The 25,028-nt window shown below is 49.6% G+C and overlaps 1 protein-coding gene across 1 annotated transcript; it reads right to left on the bottom strand.

Moving 5' to 3' along the window:
* Nucleotides 1–1,935: 1,935 nt before the first annotated feature.
* SYNGR3 (synaptogyrin 3) lies at nucleotides 1,936–21,218 on the bottom strand. Its single transcript, XM_072348797.1, has 4 exons — nucleotides 21,025–21,218; nucleotides 11,778–12,018; nucleotides 6,100–6,242; nucleotides 1,936–4,590 (listed from the first exon to the last, which is right to left on the bottom strand). The coding sequence occupies exons 1-4, from the start codon at nucleotides 21,121–21,123 to the stop codon at nucleotides 4,381–4,383; spliced, it is 693 nt and encodes a 230-aa protein (XP_072204898.1). The 5' UTR covers nucleotides 21,124–21,218; the 3' UTR covers nucleotides 1,936–4,380.
* Nucleotides 21,219–25,028: the final 3,810 nt, after the last annotated feature.

The raw sequence follows: 25,028 nt of genomic DNA, 5'->3' as shown, positions 1-25,028 counted from the left end.
AAGGCTGCTTCCATTCGTTTTAAACTCTTTATTGAAAATAAGTTGCAGTTGGTTACACAGACACTGAAAATACATCATCACGGATCGCTCTCCCAAAAGATATTTTTATATATATATTTATATATATAATATGTACAAAAGTTGTAAACATTTTTAACTTATTTCCATACACAGTCCACTGTATACGACAATCCACGTACGGTTAGTGACAGCTGCAGCTGGTGGAAGCGGTCTGCTCATACAGAGGTATCTGCCAAAGAACTTAAATTTGCAAACCACATTTTGGTATCTGTTTGTTATTAGAACTCGTAAAGAATCTTGAGGTTTAAACGCATATTGCAACAAAATACAGGCAGCTGAACTTGGGTTTCATGTTGGTACAGTGAAGGCCATGTCTGAGCCTCGGGTGGTGGGAGGTCAACACAACAGCTTCTAAATGCGATCTAGAAAAGCACTATGAATAAAACAGAGTGGAACTCGACTTGTCTGCTCTCCCCAGGAAGACAAAGAAGGCTGAAAGGAAGTCAGCAAATATACACAGCTTTTAGAGAGAGGAATATTGATTCTCTGCTTTTACTAATGAATAGGCAACGATCACAGTTGGTTTAATTCTATTCAACTGCTCTCACGGCTGCAGCAGGTGGGGGTGGGAGGAATGGGACAATACTGTGAGAGAGAAAGGGATGGGTAACTCCCAGTAAAGAAAGAGCAGCCGATGGGAAAAGCAGAGAAGTGCCGTAGCTGTCACTGTTGTAGCACAAACTCAGCGCTGCTGTGCGGCTACCTGCAGTTTGCCCAATGGGAAACTCATCTTGCTAAGTGCCTCACCAAAGCAGCAAGTCAAATCCAACTGCTCGTGGACGGGGTTAAACTGCAGGAGAGGGTGAAGCACGTTGTTGGGGAGATTTTTTACTGAGTATTGGTTAAGCAAAGCTACCTTGCTAGGAATAGAAAGCGAGTGGAAGAAGCATGAAGAGTGATGGTATGATTGTCTGAACCTTGAAAGGGATATTGCAGGGATCCAATAGTTCCCCTGTTGTAAGCCCACAAGTCTGTGCTGTTACAGCCCATACCTGCACACACAGTCTGACTGACCCATCACAAAGGTGCTACAACAGTTAACAGACAGCACTGGTAACACAGAGCACAGAGGAAGCACTGCAGAGCCTCACAAAGTGCTTGGAAACAGGACCCCGTGTGAGGGGTAGGCATGAGTCATCACAGCCAGGGAGAGGGCCATGTCTCACGCTTCCTTTAATTAAGGTTTTAATTCAGCAGGGCCTTGTGCTACCAGCCTGGGGGATGGGGAAATTACACAAGAGCTGAGCAACAGTCGCCAACAAACCAGGAAATGTTTTCCTTCCAAGGTGGCTAACTGCTGTTCCCAAGGCATGAGTATCTCAGGTGCCGCAGCGCCACCTTAATTACATTTTATCCCACCCTGATGCAGACTGAGGAGTGACTGTGGTGACCTCATCGCTGCTGCCTGCAAAAACTGCACCAACTGAGGGATGCTCGCTGGCTCCTGCCTGCCCCAGCAGCTCCTGGAGCAGGGGGAGGCATATCCAGACCACAGCCACGGGGCAGCACCTGCTCTGCCTCACCCCTGCCAGGAAACCCGGGCACCAAAGCCCCTTCCTCCTCCTCTCCTGCTGAGTACAGCACATCCAGGTCCTCACACACGCACAGAACCGAGCAGAGTTTAAACATAATAACGCATTCTGGGCAGCAATGACTGTAATAAGAAGCTGACCTTGAGAAGAAGAACGACGGTGCCCAGCCTGGGGATGAAGTCACAGTTGTGCTGCTGTCCCTGTGCCATAGTGGCTGCTCTTAGGTCAGTGACGGTGTGGGGGTGCGTGGGGGTGAGTCCATGTCCCACAGCCACAGGGTGGGAGGGGATGGAAAGAAAAGAAATGCAATGTAGGCCTGGGGTGCGTACATTCAGATGTTGTAATATTCAGCATGTTTACACCACTGATCAGGACACTTCTCGCAGTCAGACAGAACTTTAGTTCTTTACGGTTACAAGGAAACTCTGGAACAGTTATATAGTTAGAAAAAATACAATGTACCGAACAAACATTATCTCACATACAATCAATTTAAACATTTAAATTGATTATAATTTTGCTAAAATATTAACACAAGTACTGTTTGTGCTGCTAAAATTTCAGTGTTCCCTCTAAGGAAAATATTGCTACAGTTCTACTGTACCCTGTATTAAAATCTTTTGCCCTTTTATTTTCAGCAAGACTGGCTCTAGAAAAATCACAAGGGTTAGAGAATTAACTTAGGCTTATACTCTACTGGGGTTTGGGTGTCCCCACTCAATGCACAAATTGCTCATTGCTCACCTACCTCAACCAGCACAAGCTGATAGCAGATACCCCCAGGGCACCTTTCTTGCTTCTTGCATCAGCTCCAGGAGCTTCTTCCATCAGCAGTGCAGCATCCTCCTGCTGCTGCAGGGAGCAGCTATGCTGGCAGCAGGGCTGAGCTCTTCCTAATACCAAGTTCACTTCAGAGTGGATGGCAAAGGTACCGGGGGGAAGCTGTGGAGCTGTCACTGTAAGGAAAGCTGTAAGGGATGCCAGGTCCCTGTGTCACCACACACAAAGGACTGAGCTCTGCAGAAGTGCCTGAGCTGGGAAATGCCTGCACAGCTCCATCGGCATTGGGTGCTGCCAGGCAGATCTGGATCCAGGAAAGCCAGCGCTCATTGTGAATGCAAGTTTTAATCTGACCTAAATAGTGGAATATTCAAGTTATGCATTTTGTCACTGATAATGACTGCCTGTGATGAGGTTTGCTGCTTATTAATTAATGCATTTATTTGCAATTTAGCAGCAGAAATGAGCTGTGCTAATGACGATGACGAAAAACTGCTGGATTTTTTTTGCTACAAGAACAGCTGGAGCAGTCCTTTATCTATTGCTTGCGAGGTCAGAAGGCAACACACAGCTCTGCCAGCAACAACAGCGCAGCAAAGGATCCCTGCAGCCAGGTGAGCTGGGGGGACTCAGCCACAGACAGGCCCACTGCTCAGCCACCATGCTCTGTCCTCAGCAGCACCCAGCTCTGCTCACAGCCACTGCACACCCAGCACATCAGCTGCTGAGGAGCATCTGCTGCACTTTTCAGACTGACTTGGTATTAACAAGGCTGTAATTCTGCTGTTGGAAACCAAACTTGGCCTCCTCCTCAGGTGTTTATCATCCACTCTATTCTCCCGCTATGGACAAACATGTGCCACATGCACCCCCACAACAGACTTCAAAGCCCATCGAGTCCTTTCAGTGCTTGCTTTGAATTCTGCATCGCCAGGGACTGCAGTGCAACACACACATTTACACCTGAGGATTTTGCTGCCATTACGACAGATGGTGGCTGCTCCCAGTAGAAAAACACGAGCTACATTCTGCTTCCTAATTGATTTAGAATTTGAGTCACTGAGGCACCCACACCTTTTGTGTTGGCAGCTCTGGGTCTGAAGGTGAGCAAGAGTTCAGTGTTGCCAATCAGAACTATCTGTAAATTTGCAGACTTCAACAACTCCACCATGAAGTGGAACCGAAACACACCATATTTTCCACTGATAAAAGCCTATTTCTAATGAGCAGACAACTATTGCTAAATTCTTTCCCAAAGCAAGTTTCAAACACAGCTTTCTGTATCCTCAACCAGAACTGTGTGGAAGCACAGAAGCTATCTGGATATTCAACATAAACCCCAAATTTCTATGCCCCCATACCCTCCCTGCAACCTGAACTATGTTTGAAACACCCGTTTGGCCATGGATTTTTGTACAATAAATATATACAAATGAAAGTAACACAGACACCACTTATTTCTTTGTAAATTTGGCACTTTCCATGGCCTCTGCTCTGTGTGCTGTACATGAAAGCTCTGCCAGCAGTGGGACTAGCCCAGGGCCAACCACCCCAGCTGCAGCCCCCCTCACTGCAATGAGGCCACATCTGTGTTAGCTCTGGAAGAACGAGATGAACAACTCATCAGCTACCTCGTTTTCTAGCAGGAAAAGGTATTTTTGGCTTCCCCAGGCACTCTGTGGCACCTAGTGACCAGTGGTGCTAAAACAAGCCTCAGAGAAGGTACTGACTTATCTTCTGCCACACGGAGTAGCGACCTTCTTTCTTCCGACTTAGAGGGAACACTGCTTTTATAAAACCCTTGGACAGGTAAGACAAGAACCAATACCACTGTACAGAATTCACTGCACAACTAGCTAATAGTAAGGAACCCAGCACTGACTTGCCACATTAAGGAAATGGTACTGAATACATTTGCAATCAACCGGTTAACTGTACTGCACCATAGGACTCGGTCTATTTGTACACAGCCGCACGCCCTCCTCCCTCAGTATGCTGGCACTTGGTAACCTTTCGGGTTGGCGTCCGAGGTCTCAGTGAACGGGGGACTCTGGTAGGTCTCTTTGCTCTCGATGCCACTGCCAGTGGGGTACCCGGGGTACACGGCGTTGGGGTCAGTGGCAAACTGGTCGGTGGCAAAGAGTGACATGTCGGTGCCCAGGCGGTACCGCTGCAGTGCCTTCAGAGCCAGTGCGACCTGCAAGGGATGAAGAGATTTGGGGGGAGTGCCAAGCATGGTGGGTGACTGCTGCCTCCTGCTCCTCCACAGCCATAGAAACCACTGGCCCAGGAGAAGCCAGGTGTGCAGGGCATGATGGTTCTGCACCACCGTGCACCGCTGTGCCACACTGCACTGCCTTGCATCAGCACTCTGTGCTTCCTTCTGTCCCTCTGCCACCCTTTCCCATCCTCCATGCCTCCCAAATCACAGAAGAGGCCTCACAGAGGTGCTTGCTCCTTCAGCCTCCTTACACTGCTCATATTCATGCTGCAAAGCAAAACCTTCCATGGAGACCTATGAGCTCCCCCCCATGTAAAACCAAAGCCCACACTGTGTTCACATCTGGTTCTTGCTGTCATCAAGGAACTGGCACCATGAAACCCACTACTGTAAGGAGTGGAAGCTGTCCCAGGCCAGTGAAATAGGTCAGTCCTGCAGAGACTCCTTCACCCTTTTCCAGGTTGCAAGTATTCAGGTCACAAATTGTGAGAAATGGAAGCAACAGAGCTGTGAGAGTCTTGCACTTACCTTTATTTCAGGAGGTTTCATTAACAATTCAATTAATTTTTAGATGACAGACTCGGGATAAAAGAAACACGCCCACAGTCACCAAGACTGGCACCCCCTGTAATCCCCAAGGGTAATGGGTGCTTCCTGCTCTACACTCATGACCCTTTGGCAATTCCCCTGACCCAACATTATTTCCCTGGCCCTGGCACCAGGGCAGTGCTAAGCCCAAGAGCTGCAGGCACTGCTGGGCACAGGTTGGGTCTAGCAACTGTCAGCAATTGACCTTATGCTGCAGCATTTTGCACTTCTCCCAGGGAAAGCAGCAGAGCAGTCAACCTGGCTTCCCCTAGGGCTGCCAAAATCCCCCACAACCCTATGGGACAGGCTCATCATGGTGTACTTCTCCTGGGGACTCATTTGCTTCAAACCAAACTGCTCCCTGGGCTCTGAAATGAGGGCAGCACGTGGGCAGTAATATGTTTTTGATGGAAATGCAACTTGCCAGCTGCAGGAGAAGGAGAAGTTTGGAAGTTCCCAGGAAGAGGAGACTGGAGCTGGGGCTTCCTGGGTAAGAAACCACAGTTCAGCTCCCTGCAGAGGGAGAAGGATGGACTGCAGGTTTCTTCAGTACAGCCCTTCACCACTCACCAGGATTCACTTCCCCAAACTGGGCCCCAGATTCCTCCTTCAGCTCAGTGCTGAGCCCATAGTAGGTTTCATTTCTTCTCTCCCCAGTCTAGCTCTAAGTTAGGTAGTCTTTTTCTGTAAACATTAAATCTGTGTCCCATGGATATCCACAAGGCCCAGGCCTGGGGATAGGTATCTGCCCCAGGTGGTGCTTGGTCCCTCACCGTGACAGTGGCAGGCAGCACTTGTACCATAATGCCCTGGGTGTAGTGCTGTACACCTACATAAAGAGTTGTAGGTCTCAGGAGTAGGTGCAGGGCACCTGAAAAGTCCAGAAATTGAACTCACCCAGACAACGATGGAGAAGAAGGAGAAGGCGATCGCTGCCCGGGCAGCATCTGCTCCTTGTGAAGCCCCTTTGCTCATCGTTGTCCGCTGCCACTGGTTTGCTAGGAAGCAGAAGGCTACAAACCACAGGAAGGACAAGAAACCTGGAGGAGAACAGAGATAGTCAGTGCTGATACTGCCATTATCTCCTCTGCTGCAAGAAACCCAGAGATCTGGGTGCTGATGTCAAACACTGCCACCAAGATATTCAAACAGCAATAGTGGTCCTGGGTGCCTTGTCCTGTGGCATGACCCAAACAAAGCTATTTTGAAAGAGGTGAATTTACAGTCACTGAAAAAACTGAACTGGAGGGAACCTGTAGCATCATCCTACCTGTTGCCTACCTTCAGTTTAGCTCACCTCAACCTTCCCTTGATCTTAAGCCTTGCAGAGATAGCACAACCTCTACACATGTCCTTCTTGCACTCACTAGGACTGCAGCCTGCACCAAGGTGCTGCCAACCCACTCCCCAGCACCCTGCTGTGCTCACCTTTTGCTTCCTGGACACCTGTGGCTTTCAGAACCTTAGGGCTGGGCACTGCACAGCTGCTCAGCAGGTGGAGAGAGCTGTGTGCCTGCTCCCAGCCTAACTGCACCCCAGGGATCGAGCAAAAATGCTTCGGTGATTATTTCCTACTGGAACCAAGATTGGCTGAGCAAAATAGGGCTGCAGCTCTTCTAATTCAATCACCAACCAACAGCAGCGCCTGATGTCAGGGAGCTCAGAACAGTCACAAAACTAGCCACAAGCACACACTGTAACAAGCAGTAACACTTTACACTGCTGTGAAAAGAAGCTGCATAACCTGGAGCCTTCCATGATGCTGTTTTAAGGGCCTCCAGCTTTCTGAGCATCCCCTGCACAAAGCTCCCTGCATTTGCCAAAGAGCACACAGAGATCCAGGCCCAGCAGCAGGATGCTGAGCAACGAGCCTCTTCCCAGGGATTTTCAGCACATCAGAGTGAGCAGCCATGCTGCTGGCCCCATGGGCATAGCACAGTCTGGCTGCAGGGAGAGGAAAGAAGCTTCCTTTTTCCCTCTGTATCTTATCAGCTCTTAAGCACGATAAAAAATGCATGCTTGTATCCAAACACCGTGCAAGATTTATAAGGCTTAGCATACATCTTGCCTTTAATTCAAAATTTGTGCCTAGCTGCACTTTAGGACAATACACTCCTTGTTTTCTTTTCTTATATAACTGGACCTGGAGAGGACACTTTGGCCAACCCAGCCAAGCCAGGCTCTTGATCTGCTCTCACAGCAACACACCCTCCAGCCAGGATCACACATAACTTTCCTCTTCGAAATCCCAGACTAACAAAACAGCCTTTTTTTTTTTTTGCATAAGATGGCTACTGCCTGCTATCAAAGCCACCTCTGCATACACATTTTCATTCTCGGGATGATCCACTTCTCCTCAGTGGTAAACAAGACCTCCCATGCCCACAGAGCAAAATTCAAGAAGTTTCTTACTTCAAATCTACACATTTCTGGACACAGAAGTGTTGGGAAGAAGAAAAATCAGATATGAAATGGGAGAGCAATCCATAGCAGGTTAATCCGCATCATTGTTATGGATGCTCAGGTGCATCCTGTGGGGCCATCCAGGGCTGGAACTAAGGGACAGCAGGGTCCTCCAGCAGGATTAGGCTTCATCGCTGGTTTACAAGGGGTGGAATTGCTTGCAAAAACCTCAGTGTCACAAAGCTGATGCTGTGCCATGGCCATGACACAGAGACTCCCCTCCACCTAGTGCTCTAAGCCCCATCTGTCAGTGGTACCTTCCAAGGGTTTTCAGGACTTAAAATGACATCATCCACATCTCTGACCGTGCACCGGCTGTGCTGGGAACTGCAGCTAACAACTTCCTCTGGAACACAGATACTGGAGCTGCTTGATCTGCCCAGTGCTGACTGCTAAGTTCTGAGACCTACAGTAGGAAATGCCTGGATGGTATTGCTCCTGCTGCTGCCCACATGCACCTCACTGAGGTTCTATGACGCACACAAGCCTCTGCTCTCCTGACATCTGGACAGCTCTGTTGAGTTCCCAAGAAGAAAACTGATTCTCTACAGGCCCTTGGAAAGAGAGAATACAGTATTGCTACCAGTGGACAGAGTCAGGTATTAAGAGCACCTCCAAAAGTACCAGGCAGTGTTTATGCCATTTGGAAAGCTGACACATGCCTGTGTGTGAGATCAGGCTTCCCAGTGAGCAATAGGAGGAACTATTTTTGTTCTGTACCAGCACCCGTTTTCATTTGTGATCATGTTCACCCTCTGTTAGCACTCCTGTGTGATGAGACTGTACCCAACACTGTGAATCACGCCTGGGATCACTGCTGTCTCCTCTCATCTGCACATGCCAGGGTTCAGGCTGCCCCGGTGCCAACACTGGGCACTGTCTCATGGTTTCCCTGTCGTGTCCTATAGCTTTGGTATACTTCCAGGATCAAGTGGAAATTTGTATTTGGGAAGTGTGGGTTGATATCCATCGATTTTAAGACCCTGAGAAGGGAAGGCTGAGCTGACATCAGGTTGCTGTGGCCACAAGCACCACTCCTGATTCTTGATGGAAACATGCACCGGAGCAGCTCTGCACCCTCAAGCATACCAGGGAGAAGGAAAACACCAGGAATAGCTGTAAGAGCCAGCAGATAATTATAGTTTTAGGATTTGCAGACAACAGAGTGCAAACACCAGGAAATACATATTACAGTCGTAATTACAGCCTAGATCTGAGCAATGCACATCTACAGGAGCAGCTGTAAAAGCAGATGGAGGATAAAGTTGCAAGTGCCACTGACATAGCAATGTGGCTGTCCTGCTTGCATCCAGCATCACCTACCTGTGGACTCTGGGGTTGCAAGAGGCAGAGCCCCCAGTGCCCCATGGGGCAGCCCCACTTTGGGGACTGTACTGCAGGCAGCTAATGCTCCTTGTCCAGCTGGGGTAGGAGCAGCAAGTGGATGGTACGAGCCCTCTGGCCCACCACTGACCTGGTGTACAAGTCCTCCCTCTTTCAAGTGAGAGGAAACTGTGGGTTAGCAATTTGACCAGCTCCTACCCCACCCTACATAGGCAGCAGCTGCCACTTCTGCGTCAGTGCAGCCAGCACCAGGCGCTGGGGGAATCCAGGCAAAGGGACAGGAGTGACCTTCTTCTCTCTCATCCCACCCACTCACTGCTTGATGCTCCTCACCCTCTTATTTCCCAAATGCATTTTCAGCTTTAATATTAAAGCACACAGTAATGCAGAGATCACATGCAGAGAGAAAGGATGAAACAGTCACAAGTGGAAAGAAATCAAGAGCCAAAGAGGAAAAGAGAAAGGGTGCAGCATAGAAGTCCCACAGATAAAGTCCCTAGAGATTAACACAGAGGCAGTCAACGTAAATTACTCACAGTTTGCACAGTCTGCCACATATGTACAGGTTGGCTCTGAGTACACAGAGCCCACAGGCTGCACGCACCAGGCTGCTTGGGGTCACATGCCAGCAAAACCCTGCATTTGATCTGTGCTGCAAGATCAGCTTCTGGAAGCAACCAACTGCCTGGAGTTTTTGTGTGAGTGTGTGTACAGGCTACAGCAGTACAGGAGGTCTGGGGCAGCTCTAACTTTAGAAAACTGAAGGCATAGAAACAGGAATGGAATAAGATACAGCAGGCACAAACCCATCCTAAGATCTCCCACTGAAATGTGAAAACCTGCAGCAGAAGGGTGTTTTGCACACCAAGTACTGTGTGTACCAACAGCCGATGCCACTGCCCGAATCACGGCGTGATTTGGGAGTGCAGATCCTCCTGACTGACACAGACCAGTCACTCATGGTTTCTAGAACTGATGTAAAGGAGTAGCGGGGTCTGAGTGCCTTTGTAGGAACACTAGTAACAGCTCCACAAGCACAGCTCTGGCCACCTGTGATCAAGAGAGATGAATCCAGGCTGAGGTACGAACTGCAGGCATGCAGAAGGGAACGGAGAGTCCATCTGAGAGACATGCAGTGAGGCTCTCAATCAGCAAATGAGAGCTCCAGGAAGGAGCTTGATTATGAAGAAGAACACATGATGCAAAAACAGGGTCCTGGAGCTGAAAGGTCCCTTTTATACCCACATCCCACGTCGAGACTCTTGATTCAAGCCAGAACAAGCAGTAGGGGAAAAGCAGACACAGGGCAGACACTGGCAACCAGCAGAGTAAGAAGCATGTTGCCACTCTCGCATCCCTCCCAGTAGCACAACTGGCCTGTAAGCGGTTTGCTTTGCAACATGGAAGTGGTCTGCCCGTTCTCTACCAAGAAACACACAGAGGGGAAGAACCAAGAGAGGAGGAAGGACCCATGCAGGTGACACGTGACACTCAAGAGTAGCACATTCATCCCCTGGTCCCAGTAATAAAGTCAGTGCTGGCAGGTCAGTTGTATTTGGAATTTGTGGATAGGGAGGATTTACCAGGACAGAGCCCTGGTGCAATACTGAAGCCTATCCCCATGAGCAGAGCAATGTCTGTGGGACAGAAGCTCTGCAGGGCAGAAGCCCTTCTTCTGCAGCTTGCTGCAGAGCCCCATGACTGTGCACACTATGTGTGACAAGGACAACAGAGGACAAGGCAGAGATGGCCCCATTTCATGCACGCCTGGCAAGGGAGAGTGCAGCTGTTACAAGGTGAAAGGCAGGGGAAGATCACACTCTTACACTGAGACACACACCCAGGCAGAAGATGGATGTGGATGCTCTTCTTCCATTTGAAATGAAGAGCTGCAGGCACCAAGCCCCACAGAAGGGGCTACAAATATCAGCTCACAAGGGCTCTAGCACACTAGAGCTCTAGCACCATGGAAATGAGCTTTCCAGCAAGAGGACATCCTTAACTACAAGCAAGCATAGGCAGATGATGACGGATGTTTTCATTTGGGACCAGAGAATCATCAGCTGTGTCCGTGCTGGATAAATCACCTTCAGACTTTGCTAACACAAGAGCCTAGAAATTGAGAACATCAGCTGCAAACTCAGCCAGAAAACTCCCAGAGCAGCCAAGCAGAGGACAGTGTCTCCCAGCACTGCACAGCCCATTAGCTCCTGTTCATGTGGCTGAGCCAAGGGCTTGGGACAGCAGACAATCCATGCAAGTCATTGGGAGATCCATAGCTACTTGCAAACCCCAGCCCTGAAAGCAGTGAGGTATGGCAATGGTGTCTCAGCTCCTGCTGTAGAAGCATACTTCTGCTTTGTGTAGAAATGTGCACTAAGTGAAAGCAGATATAGATGTAACTGCTGATGTGACGTTTGTTAAGAGGCAGAAACAGAAGTTGTGGCAGAGTAAAATGTCCTGTATGGTCTCTGAGACGTGGCCACCAAGCCTTGCTTCCCTGAGTCACCTCACTGATCCCAGCTTCAGAAGCAACACAGGTGAGCAGGACACCCCACTGACCCTAAACTACCACAAACCAGCTTCCCCACTGCTGCCTCTGGGTTCATTGTCGGACATGATAACCCATCCTTTCCCTAAGACATGATTTGTGCCATGCCCTGAGAGGAGAGAGGACTAAAGCATGGAGCTGCAGACACAACAATGACCCTGTGCATCCCATGGAACAAGCAGTGTCCATAACAAGCATAGCAAAGCTGAAGTCATACCTGAAAAGCCCAGGTCCAGCAGGACAGCTCGTTTGCGGTCCTTCACGCTACTGATCTGCTGGAACTGGAGGTCCACAACAAGGAAGAAGATGCATCCAAAGAAGGCAATAATGCCAATGGCGATGCCATAGCTGCAGGCACTCTCATTCTTGTTGAAGATGCAGTGTAGCTCGGATTCTGTGCCATCCTTGTTCACATAGCACTCATTCACAATGGAGCCAAACACCACTATGGAAAAGATCTGCAGAAAGAAGAAGAAAACACAACTTGCAGCTGCTTACATTAAACTCTGTTTTCCAACAGCAACATAATTGGATTCAGTCTTGTGAGGCTTCATGGCAACATGACATTTGTTAGATTCCCACACTCAACTGGCTGGTGGCCCTATGCAATGGGCTGGCGGATGGCATCTAGGGCTCCTGTCATGTGAGCCTGTTTGTTTTCAGTGGCTTGGCTTGCAGTGTGTTTTAAGAGATGGGGAGGGAGAAGGGAAAACTAAACAGATTGGTCAGGTCTCTGCACAGTCTTTTTGCTTGCGCTGCTCTGCACCATCAGGCTGCACTCAAAAAACTCCCCTGTGTAACTGCAAAGCAGAGAGAAATGAAGTTACAGATAATGGAGCTCCTGAATGCACACTGGAGGGTGGATGGGGTGCTTGGGGACATGAAGAGCAGCTCACCTGGGTGTCTTGGGAAGGAGAAAGAGGTTATGATTGTGCTGCCACACAAACAATAGGGCAATTTGGACACAGAGAAGAGGCTGAAGGATGGTAGTGCCTGCATCTGTTGTGCAGTGACCCAGTTCCAGCCCTGCAAGGGATAGTAGAGAAGGGGCTTGCTGGTGGCCACCCCTGTTGCTGACTGTTGGGACCCACAGCAGAGCCAACAGCAGGGCCCCAGGTCCCAGCACACAGCAATGGAGAAAAGCAGCTGCCCCACAGTAGCTTCAATTCCAGCTCCCCAGGGCTTTGCCTCACATCCTGGCTGCAGGAAAGGAGCTGGGCCATAGCATGTGGCTGCATCCATGAATGCCTTTCACAGTGCTGCATGCCTAGGTAAGTCCCTCGTCCCTCCAAAACCAAAGGTAACAAGCAAAAGCCACAGAATCAGCTGCATTCACTCTGTTGCAGCCTGGGAAGCACTGTGCTGCTGTTTCCATTGCTGGGCTCAGAGCAGCAAGACCCATGAACACCCTTGCACCACACTGTGCATCTCTGATCTTGTCACTTGCTGCCAGCACCACAGGATCCCTGCATGCCTCCTTGCCCTGTTGGCTCCCAGGATGCAGCCAGAGGCCACATATGCAGGCAGAGACCACACACAGCTCCTCATTGCTTCCTCTGCAGTCACAGCCCTGTACTAAGAGCACAAGACAGAGACAAGCGACAGACAGATGCAGCTCACAGATACCTGCTACCTGGAGCCCACGGCCCTTGCAGTCACTGTGCCTGCTAACACTTTACCTTGCTCCCCAGTGCATAGAGGCAGCAGAACCACCAACAAACCATTCAGAAAGCTTCCAGCACACTGCAGAATAATGCTGTGACAGCACAAGCACTGGCCACATGTCTCTTGCTTGGCTGCCCTGCATGGACAGCCCTCTTCCCTCTCCTCACACTCCTCCCAGCTGGGGTGAAGCTGGGACAGAGGCAGTTCCAGCTGAAGCTACTTGCAAATGCAATAGTCTCATCAGCAAGCCTGTCTTAGATCCTCTCCACTAACTCCCCTCCATATTGGAAGGAACAACAAAGAAGCAAATCTATGAGAGTGCAAACATATGACAGATTGTTGCAGGGTATTTTCTTTCTCTGTGGAGTGTCATCTGAAATAAATGTTGAGCAGATGCAGTACGGCCTCTGGAGAACATCCTGCCTTAGGTATGCAAGCAGCTAGCAGAGCTACCCCATGTTCACTCCCCATTCCACAAACCCACCAACAAGGACAAGCAGGGAGAGTTCACCTCTGAACTGTCAGCCAGGAGCTCACTCCTCTTGCACTTGCAATTCAAGTTACCTCACTGCTGGGCCATGTTGGGAGATGGAGATGCTCTAAGACCTGCCTGCCAATTGAGCTGGCATCCCTGTGCTACCCAGACATCCTGCTTTCCTTCCAAGCATCCCCTCATCTTAACCAAGACCTGGGGTTCTTTCCCCAATCCTCTCAGCTCCAAGCACCACCACAAGCTCCCTGATAATGTGAGTCACCGCCTGCATTTGCACTCAGCTTCTCGTTCTCTCACCATGATGGCTACATCGTCACCTAAAGAACAAGAGGGTTGCATTGTATGAAGGAAGCAACAAACAACAAACAGCAATAATAATTTTCCCAGAGCTTTGGCAGCAGCTGTAATATCAGCAGTTGTAAAAATCTGTTCATAAATAATGCAAAATTGTTATTTACTATCAGAAATAGCAGCAGCATTTATAAAAACAGGCCCTGGGATAAATAATGTGATTCTGGAAAACATGAATAATTGAGAACCTCTGATTCCACTGGATTATTTCTCTGGCAGGCCAGTGAACTTGCACTTAGCTTCTCAGATAAGAGTTTTACTAAATCCTCCCAGGATTAGAAGCCTGCCTTACTCCTTGGTGCTTTTAGAAGCCTCCTGTGCTCGCTGCCTGGCTGGGTGATGCAGTGCCAGGGTTGCTCACGGTGTTGGTGCTGTTCCTGGGGGAAGGCAAAACCTGTGCTGAGCAGAGCACACCAACAGGATTCATGGCTGGAATGCAGGATTGGATACACAGGTATGTTCAAGGAGGATGCCCAGAGAGCAATCATGGAGGAGCACAAAAGCCAAAGGTGCCTGAAATGCATGCAGCACACCTGGGACCAATGCAAATGTCACCAAAGATGGTACCTGCAGATGTCTCACTGCTTAGCTTTAAATTCCAGTGAGTTTTGCTCCACTCAGTGCAGAGAATTGCATCCATCTTGCAGCCAAGGGATCCTACAGGAAGGGGCTGGATGGGGGCCTTGCAGGAGCGTGGGGCTGAGAGCTGAGACACCCACAGGATGAACAGCCCAGCCCAGCAACAAACAGTGAGCGCACATGTTGGATGGAGGTACTCAAAACATCAGTGCTGACTGAAGGATGCCTGTCAAAACATGCTTTCAATGAGAACAAGTCTTTCCATGTTTTTTTCTCCCCCTCTCCTCATGATTGATATTAATTTTCTTAAAAAAAGCAAAACAAACCAACAATTGGTGCTGGTAATTCTCATTTTAATGAGAACAGATTTGGTGTTTTGCTATGTGTTTGTTAAAAGAAAGTTGAGGAAATGGGGGTAGATGAGGGAAAAGTAAAACACATAGGATTTTTATTTTTTTTTAAGTTGATGAAAAACAAATGCCAGTTCCTAACTACCTTCACAGCTTTCACTTGCTCAAGCTCTCAACCAGTTCATCAGAGACCTGAGAGAGAAAATGCAAGGTTATACTCTCCACAAGAGGATGGTGAACCACTCTGGGTAGGAGGATGCACAAAGAGCTGCTTGTGTAAACACAGAGCTGCCCAGTATCCCTGAGCAAGAGGGGACACCACCAGGCAGCAAGCTCTTCTGTAGCACAGGACAAAGGGGTGTGACTACAGTGACCTGTGATGGGGTTTGAGTACAGACCATGACTCTGGAAAACAACACCTGCAAAGCTGAAACCAGAGGGCTTTGAGCATCGCTCTATGACCTGTCACTCCAGCAGTGCACCCCAGAGGCTCTGGAGCAGGCAGGTGAGAGTGCCCAGCTGGTGGGCAGCACACTGCGGAATGATACCTAGCTTTCTCCTAAAGAAGAGTAGGAACAGCCTGCTGCAGGGCTTGCTCACCCCAGGTTTTTGCCATCTGGATACAGGTGTCTGTCCAGGCTGCCCTGGCTTGGGTCTGCCATCACACTTCACAGATCCCTCCTGTGGCACGACCCTAGACTTGCAGGTATTCTATCCATAGTGCTTTCAGCCTTCTGTCACCCAGGCACCTGAAATGTGCATATGGAGCCCTGGCAATTTAAGCACGGTCATCATGAGGAAAACAAAGAGCAAAAAACGCGAGAGCATGAGCTGAAAGCATCAGCGTGTGAGCTGTCAGCCATTTTAAGGTGAGATGCTTCCACTGTCAATGCACTGTGCTTCAATTGGGGGCCTATGAAAAAACACTGCCAGAAGGTGTGGGGTTGTAGGAGAATGCAGAACCTTGCTTTGGTTACACACACAAGCAACTGCTAACGTCAACATCAAGGAAATGTAATGCACAGAGAAAAATGATTTACCCCTAATTCGCTCTGCAGTAGCTCTCAGTCAATGGTGATAGGCACAACCCAGATCTGGTCCTCATCCTCCCCATTTCATCCTGACATCTATCAGTAAAAGCAAAGTTTTCTACACGCAGCTGCATAATTTACAGGGGAGCATGAAGGCCAAGAACCACCCTAGGCACTGCCAGATCTCCCATGAAGACTGGGGATGTGACCACAAAGGAAAGAACTGACGCAGTTTCTGGCACAGAACCGGATAGCGTGATGCCGACCCTAATAGGGTTATGGACATGTCTAATGGGCTAATCAGCCTGTGAAAGATGCATGTTGATGACCACATGACTGCTTTTTACTGAATTACTTTTTCTAATGCGGCAAAAGATGTTGGTTGAAACACAGCATCCATTCAAAGCTCCTGGTCTAGTGGCACAATCTGAGCACACATCAAACAGACAGCATTTGGAATCAGTGATGACAGGAAAATGATAATTCGGCTGCTTTTATGCTCAGATGTGGTGAAACTTCTGTATAATCTCATTAACAAAAATGTAAAACTTAAGTTCAGCCTTTAATCTACTGCCCCTGGAAAAAGGAAATTAAGATGGAAATCTGGTGACCTTACTGAAATCTGGTGACCTTACTGGAAGCAGCCAGCACTAGACAAAGGCCAGGGCAGCCAAGATCACAGCATAGACCCTGAGCATTACTGCAGGCTCCTGAGGTACAGCCCAGCCCTGCAGCCCCCTCTCTGAGAGCCACAAGCCCTCCATGCTGGGGGACTTTGCAGCTGGGGCAGAGGTTCCTCATGAAGGCAGGAGAGCTGCTGTGCCCAGGGTGCAATGCAGTGACCACCCCAGAACCCTGCTCTTCTGCTGCTGCTTGGCTCCTCTATTCCTGAGCTGTTTATTTTTTCCCTGATGAAAACAAACACAGCCTTTACAGTGAGCACATGGCAGGTAGCAGCACCTTTCACCCTGCCAGAGGAACCAAATGAACCTGAAAGAGAGCAGAAAGGGCCCACTGACCCTCCAAGAACTGCCTCCTACACATAACACATCCAACCCAGCTCTTCCCCAGCTCATCCCTCAGCAAAGTACACACATCTTGCTGAAAGATAATGATTTGCCATATTATGGACTAATACACAACCCATTGAAAAGCCAGCACATGAAGGCTTCTCCCGGGTCTGAGCCAAAGCAGTCTCTTCCCCAATAATTTCACTACTGCATTCCCAAGATTATGGGGATTTCCACTCGCTGCTATGTCCATGGCTAGGCAATCAGTTTTGGCTGCTGCTGTCCCATCCTCTAATAAAGGTTATGCTCTTAAAGGTAAGGAAAACCTAAACAAAATGCTGGGTTCAATGAGCTAGCACCGCACAGGAACAGCTCTCAGCCAACAGGTGATGAACTACACTCCCATTCAGCTTTAGGAAACCTGAAAGGCTCCAGGCAGAGCAGGGCAGGTGCCAGCTGCAGGCAGTGCAGTGCTATGGCACACACCTTGGGTCAGTGGAGCAGTTCTGAGTCACACCAAAGTCACTGTAAGGAAATGCTGAAGTAGCCCTTGAAGCTGTGGGAAACTTGCAGAGATCCAGCACGGCAGAAGAATCACACAAAGCACACGTACTTGGGCTGCCAGCTCTCGGGGTGAAAGCAGACACGTCAAGGAAAAAGGCTTTGAGTGTTGCTTTGACTGAAATTCAGACAGATTACTAAAAACATTTACTTCAGTAATGTTGTATTTACCGTAATTGCTTTTAGAAGTCAAATCTAAAGCTGCATTAAGCAAACAATTCCCCTTAAAAGCTGCATGGCTACTTAGAAGCATGGACAGCCATGGCACTACAAAGAGGGGAGCTCATGGTTCTGCAGGCAGCCCTTGGTGAGCATCGAATTTGTTTTGTTGTGCAAAAAATGCCCAAAAAGGAAACCACAAGAATGATCACATCTCCTGACAAACTGCATCAGACAGAGGGGGAAGAGTTGAATGAGGAACTGTTAAATGGTTCTTTCCAGCTTTTGGTTTTACAGTTTACAGCCAGGAGAGGTTTTTTTTCCCTTTCAGATATTCAGAATTGCCATGTATGGAGAGGTCACGGTATGAGGTGGGATCAGGAATCCCCTTTCATCAAAACTTATGTTTGGGAATTTCTAACCTAAAGTCACCATTCACTCATGGGTCACTCAGATGTTTGTCAGCATCAGAGTTGAACCTGCAGCCTCAGAGCAACAGCTGGAGCCGCAGAACAGAGCCGGGCCCTGCTTGGCAATAACAGGTTGTGAAACCTCATCAGCAGGCAGCAATCAATGGGCAGTGGGTTGACTGGCTGCCCAAAGAGGGTCTCCACCACCCACATCTCATTTGAACCAGCACATCCCAAAGGGCCACAAAGGCAGCACCCTCCTCCAAAGGAAAGTCCATTCAGACAGACCTGGACAGGTTTGAAATGCAGGTCCACAAGAACTGAATGAGATACGACAAGGCCCAGTGTGATGTACTACACTTGGGTTGGGGCAATCCCAGCTCTGTGTACAAACAGGAGAACACATTTAGAGTAGCCCTACAGAGAAGGACTTAGGTGGGGGTCCTGGAGGACAAGAAGATGGACATGATCCAGCAGTGTGCAGCTGCAGCCCAGAAGGCCCACCTGGCTGCATCAGCAGAGGAATGACAGTGGGGCAGGGAGGGGAATGTCCCCTTACACTCTGCAACTCTTGAGGCCCCCATCAGTTCTGCATCTAGGTCTGGGGCCTCCAGCACAAGACAGAAGTGGGGCTGTGAGAGCAGGACCAGCAAAGGGCACGGGGACACTTAGAGGTCTGGAGAACCTCTGCTGCGAGGACAGGCTGCAGAGCTGGGGGTGTTCAGCTTGGAGAAGGCTGGGGTAGGTAAGGTCCCTTCCAACCCAACCATTCTGTGATTCTATAATGGCAGCAAGGATTAAGCCTCCAAGGTTTGCTCCCACAACACAGGTTAAACGTGCTTAAAAAGATGCAACAACAAGCAACAGGAAGGGGAATCACATGAAAAAAAATGCCCCAACACCTGCATCCAGCTCAAGGGGTTTCTGAACAAGCCCATAGCAGGCCAGAAAAGGTGGGCATTGCAAAGCAAGTAATGGGAGCACTGAAGTGGCTGTGGGGCTGTGCTGCACATCCCAGCCTGGCAAAGGGAAGCATCAGGGTGGAACAGAAAGGCAGCGAGATCTTAGACAGATGCTGCTTTGTAGTGCATCGCCTGCCGCCTCCGTCCAAGCTCTCCATCTTAAAACAGGCTGTGGGTTTGATCTGGCACGAGCAGTAAAGCTAAAAAGAGCCTGGGCACACTTTGCTTTGCAAAAGCTGCAAGAAGTAACAGCAGTCATGCATCGGGCAGAATGGAAACTAGCCCCAAATGCCCAGCTCACACCAACCACATCCCTGCTTATGCTGGAGGGCAGCCGGTGGCACACAGCTGGGTCACAGCATCACAGCATGGGGACTCCACACCTCTGTGCTGCATCTGCAAGGGAGTGAGTCCACATCATCTTCCAGCACATGTGAGGCAAGGGAAACATCCACATGGCTTCAGGATGTACTTTCTAGGCCTTACTGAATCTGACTGCGCACTGCACACCGTGTGCATGTCATGTTCATAAAAGCCAATGGGCCCCTTAGAACTGATCCATTCTGTAGTTGTACATACCCAGTTTTCTGAACCAAGACCCATAAAATGAATGACCTCTCTACTGAACAGCCAACAAATACACACACAAATATCTTCTAAGCTGGGATTTTTAGTTCATTTCCCATATGTGGTTCCTACTGCCCCCTAGTCCAAGGAGGGTGAGCTCTCTGGCTGGGTGCTGGCAGATCTTTTCAAAGGGAATCCAACTCAACACCTGTTGGCCACTGATTTATCTGACCGTGCCCAAACCAACATGTTGCCAATGGTTTGCCATGTGAAGGATTCCACTGGGTCCCAACCAAGTCCTCCAGATTGAAATGATGCTTCTAGGAAACGCCTGCCAGCAGGATCCTCACAAATGCTGCCCCACACCTGGATGCTCCATATCCATAATCTTCACTTTCCTTCACTAATGGAGCCAAGGGCTTTCTGAAAGCCCTGGCAAGTTCACTGGCTCAATCCAGCCAAACAATTAAGCATGTGGCTGAACTTTGAGCATGTGATTGCAGCTGGAACTGCTCATGTGCTTGAAGATAAGTGCATGTTCCCATGTTATGCTATTCAGTTACCCCAGGGTCCCCCTGCACACTGCAGGTGTGAGGGGCACAGCCCCTTCCCTCAAACCTCTCCTTCCCTTCCTGTATGCATGTGGCACTGCTGAAGGTGACACAGAGCCAGCAGCCATGGTCCCCATGCACAAGTGAGGATGAGCCCCCTGGGCCCAGCTCTGAGAACCAGAGCCTGCAGGGGTTTTGGGCATTGCAGAGCTCCCTTGGCCATGCATGCATGTAGATCGTAGCAGGCGAGAGCCGGACACTGCAGCCTGGCAGCACAGCTCTCCGGCTGCTTATTCACGAGAGCAGCAATGGGCAAAGACTTCACCGAGTGGCTGCAGCACAGATCCCTCCTCTTGTTCCCCACTGCACAGCAGAACTCACATACGAGAAAGGACCAGCAAATATGACATCCATCTGGATGAACAGGGGGGAGCCAGGCAGGGCTGGCTGTAAGATTTCTTCTCTCTTACACATGCACACAGACAGTACAGATGGGAAGAAAATGTCCTCTGCTTCTGTGCTGCACCCTGCTCTCTCATGCTCAAGCACCAGGGATAAAACCACTGCAGGGCTACGACATCATCCACCCGCTGCACCGTGCCCGTCCCCACGGAACTTCCCACGGGAGCCAGCAATCAAAGCGCTGCCCATTGCCTGCTGGCTGCACACCTCACGGGCACCGCACACCGCATAAGCGTGCACAATACCCGGGCACCGCAGACTGCACGGGCATCACTCTGTGCCCGGCCACCGCACGCTGCCCGCCTCGCCTTACCCAAGCCGTCGCCCGGAGGATGGTTTGCGGCTGCTTAAGGAAATCCAGAGGATCGACGGCGCCGCCGGCCCGGCCCGCTCCGAAGGACGCTCCTTCCATCTTCCCCCACCGCCCGCTCCGCTCCAGCGCCGCTCCGAGCCGAGCCAAACCGTGCGCGCTCCCCGCGCCGGCCGCGCGCCTGTCCTCCCGCCCCCCGCGCGCCTTTCGCGTGGGTTCGTCCGCAGCGCCGCGCGCGGGCAGAGGGAAGAACCACCCGCGGGGTGGGGGGGCAGCGGCAGGTGAACGCGCCCGCCGTGCTGCGCACCGCAACGCGACCAGCTCCCATCGCGGGAGGTCGAGCTCACTGCGCCGTGCGGGCACGGCGTGCCACGGCCACGGCCACCGTGCTGCAGACGGGAACACCGCGCAATGACCACAGACAGCACGCAACGGCCATGAGCATCACGATACAGCCAGGGACACCATGCAGTAACAATGGGCACCATGCAATGACCAAAAAGATGCTGCAGTCAAGAGATGCCATGCAATGACTGTAAGCATGATGCTACAGCCAGGGACACCATGCAATAACAATGGGCACCATGCAATGACCAAAAACATCATACTGCAGTCAAGAGATGCCATGCAATGACTGTAAGCATGATGCTACAGCCAGGGATATCATGCAATGACCATGAGCACTATGCAATGCCTGTGAACACCATGTTATAGCCAGGAACACCACACAATGGCCATGCTGCAGCCATGGGCACTGTGCTACAGCCATGATGAAAACACTACAATTGGACACTATGCTGTAACTTGGGACATCGTGCTGCAGCCATCGTCACTGAGCAACAGCCATGCACAGTGCTATAGCTGTGGAACACATGCTGCTGCTGCTGGAGTCCCCATGCTGCAGCTGCAGTCACTGTGCCGTGGCTGAGGTCACCTCGCTGAACATGGCCAGCCTGCTGATGCAGCCACACTGCAGCTGGGACACCTTACTACAGCTATGGTCACCACGCCAAATTGAGGTCTATAGCCAGGGCAACCCATGCTGCTGGAGCAGAGGCGCTATGACCTCAAGCACAAATGGGGCCAGATAACAACACAGACCCGGTGCAAGAGGTAGGAAGCAAAGACAGATGGAGCTCCCATTTTGCTTGAGCAGGAAGGGAAGCAACCAGATCTGTGGGACAGGAAGAGGCCAAGACCCATCCCTTCCCCAGGGAAAAGACGAAGGAGAGAAAGGACAGAAAGCCTGCAGAGGGAAACCCTCAATTATTACAAAGGGAGTTTCCCCCCACAGCTCCAGGACCTGGCTCCTTAGCTTTCGTAGCACCGTGACGATGATCCTGGTTCCATAGATACCGATACCATGACAACTCTGACATCATCTCTGCTTCGGACAGGAACTGCAGGGAAGGCGCAGGGAGCAGTACGCATGCACGGCTGGCACTGAGCAGGCCTGCAGGCAAAGCTGGGGGCTGCAGGTGCTCCACCACCACCTCCCCCAGATCCGTGCAGCTCGCTGTCCCTGCAGGGGGACCGGTGCTGTTGCTGCTGGATCACATGGGGTATGGGTGGAGCAGGAGTGCTAATCCCTTATTGTGAAAACACTGCAAAAAAGCAAAGGATTGCCAAATGCTGGGCCACATCTCCAGCTCACTGGTGCCTTCTGCACCTTTGTGTGTCTGTTCTTTCTGGCAGGTGGGATTGGGGTTTATTTCTGACCCTCAGTAAGAAAAGCATGATTCAGCCTTTCATTCCTCAGCGTCACCAGCTCAGTACAATTCCCATTTTACTAACTAAAGGGTTATCACAAGTGAGATTTTCAAACAGCTTCAGAAGTTTACAAGCAGCTGTTCCAGTGACCTCAAAAGACAATTTAATGCTTTGAGAAAAAGTCATCTTGTTAGCCCATGGTTACAGCTCTGCTTTCAGTGCCACAGCTCCACTGCCCAGCTGGGCCATCAGGGCATGTTCTGGACAACACAAAGACCAGGGTACTGCCTGAATCTGTTTAGTAGCCATCTCTAGTCTGCATGTAAACTGTATTTCTATTTCTCTTGCCGCAAATAAACTCACCAGATATAGAGAGAGCAGCAATAGGCAAAGATCTTGAACACTTTCTTCATCAAATAGGGAAAAAGAAGAGCATTTGGAAATGTACTTCCCAGAGCATTTATGCAGTTTTCACAAGTTGTCTGCATTTACTGTGCCCCCCTGATTTCAGTGACAAGGAGGAAATGGAGCTGCAAGCAGACAGGTACCTGAGATCTGCCCATTTTATACAAGTTCAGTGGTGCAAAGCAAGGGATTGCCTCATGCTGCCTGTAGCCACAATGACTCCCAAATCTTTGCCTCCAACACATACACACAGAGTTTGTTTTTCATGGGGGTAAGTACCCAGATGCAATGACCCTGAGGAAACAAGACGAGGAGCCACCTCCTTCCAAACCCATTCAAATCAGCTCTACTCACTCAGCCAAGGCATGGTTTCAATCAGTTCCATAGAGGTATGAGTGGCAATGCTTTGTCCAAGGGTATATGACTGAACATAAACAATGTATGAAAGCTTACCACCTTGTCAGCTGAATGACCGTAAGCTATGCTAGCATCATTCTGTGATACAGAACATCATTTGGAAAAGTTTCCTGGCAGACTGCTGAGGTTAATGCATCCTGCTCCACAATGTGAGTGCTGCCACTCCTGGGATCAGGATCTGGTCAGAGGGAGTCTGGCCATGGACAGGAAGAGTTAACACAAGTCCTTCCAGCATGACAGATCAGATTTTCTCTGTGGCAGAGGGGAGCAGTGGAATGCCCCACTGCTTCTGCAAATGAAACAACTCATTGGCCTCAATTACTACTTTAATAACCCCAAAGAAAAATACTGATGTGAAACTGCCCAGCCCTCAGAATTGCTTTGACAATGTATTTATAGCAAAGCTACTTCAGCCCAGCAATTCAGATGAGCTGAAAGCAAGCACTCTGCAGCAGCAGCATGGCCTGAGGGAGACAGGCAGGCTTCAGCCATGGTTTACAGCCCATTGATTTCAGCAGTTCCATGAGGCCTGATGCCTTTTGTACAGGCACAGGTGGTAAAAGAGCTTGCCCTTTACATTGCTTGAATAGCATGCTTGAAGCAGTCCTTTTGATATATGTTCATTTACTTCTTACTCTGAAATACTTTGCTTTACATTCATTAGAGGTTGGCTAATGCTGCTTCCGGCCATTAGTCTTTAGAAAACAGGACAGTCAATGGAATTATTTTTGAGAGGTGCTTAGAAAAATCAGCATCCAGTAACAGAGAGAACAGACATCCTGATTATCAATACCTTAGAACTGCATCACTAGAAAGCTACTTCCTTCCCCGCACTCCAAGAGATCAAAACAATATCTGAAAGATCCCTTGTTAGATGGTTACTCATCCACTTCTGAAATGTGGCCATTTCTTAGGTGGGATTCAGCACTTACCGTGGAAGCATAAACAAAAAATAAGGGAAGATCTAGGTAGCAGAATTCTGATACCCAGATCTTCAATTAATCAAGACAGCATTTGTTTAGAAGAGATGTCAGAACTTGTGTAAAAAACGAACCAGGTTTCCAAATGCTTTCAGTGGAGAAGTTGCAGGCTTGATGTCTTATCTGTAAGCGTCTTTGCTTCTTCTCAAAATCTTTCATGACACAAAAAGTTTGGGGCTTTCTGCAAATCGGTAATCTAATCTGATTCAGTACCTGGGCTGAACTCTGCTATGTGACAGCACACAAACAAACTGGGAAGAGTGAGGCAAGATGGGAAATAAGATCCCTAGCTTCTTTCTAAACTGATTTTGTTAGGAACACAAGTAGTCACACTGTGTAGGCCCTGGTCAAAAAGTTGACTTCGTTGCTTGTATTCTGCTACCTGCATGGTGCTGTTACAGCTAAGGAGGTATGATAATGAGAGCAGAGCTGACAGCTACAAGGATACGGGGCAGCCTCCGAACAGCTCAAGCTATGCTCTGACATGCACAGTTC

Source organism: Excalfactoria chinensis, chromosome 14 (genome assembly GCF_039878825.1).
Source record: "Excalfactoria chinensis isolate bCotChi1 chromosome 14, bCotChi1.hap2, whole genome shotgun sequence".
NCBI lineage: Eukaryota > Metazoa > Chordata > Aves > Galliformes > Phasianidae > Excalfactoria > Excalfactoria chinensis.
This window is presented reverse-complemented; position numbering and strand designations above follow the sequence as displayed.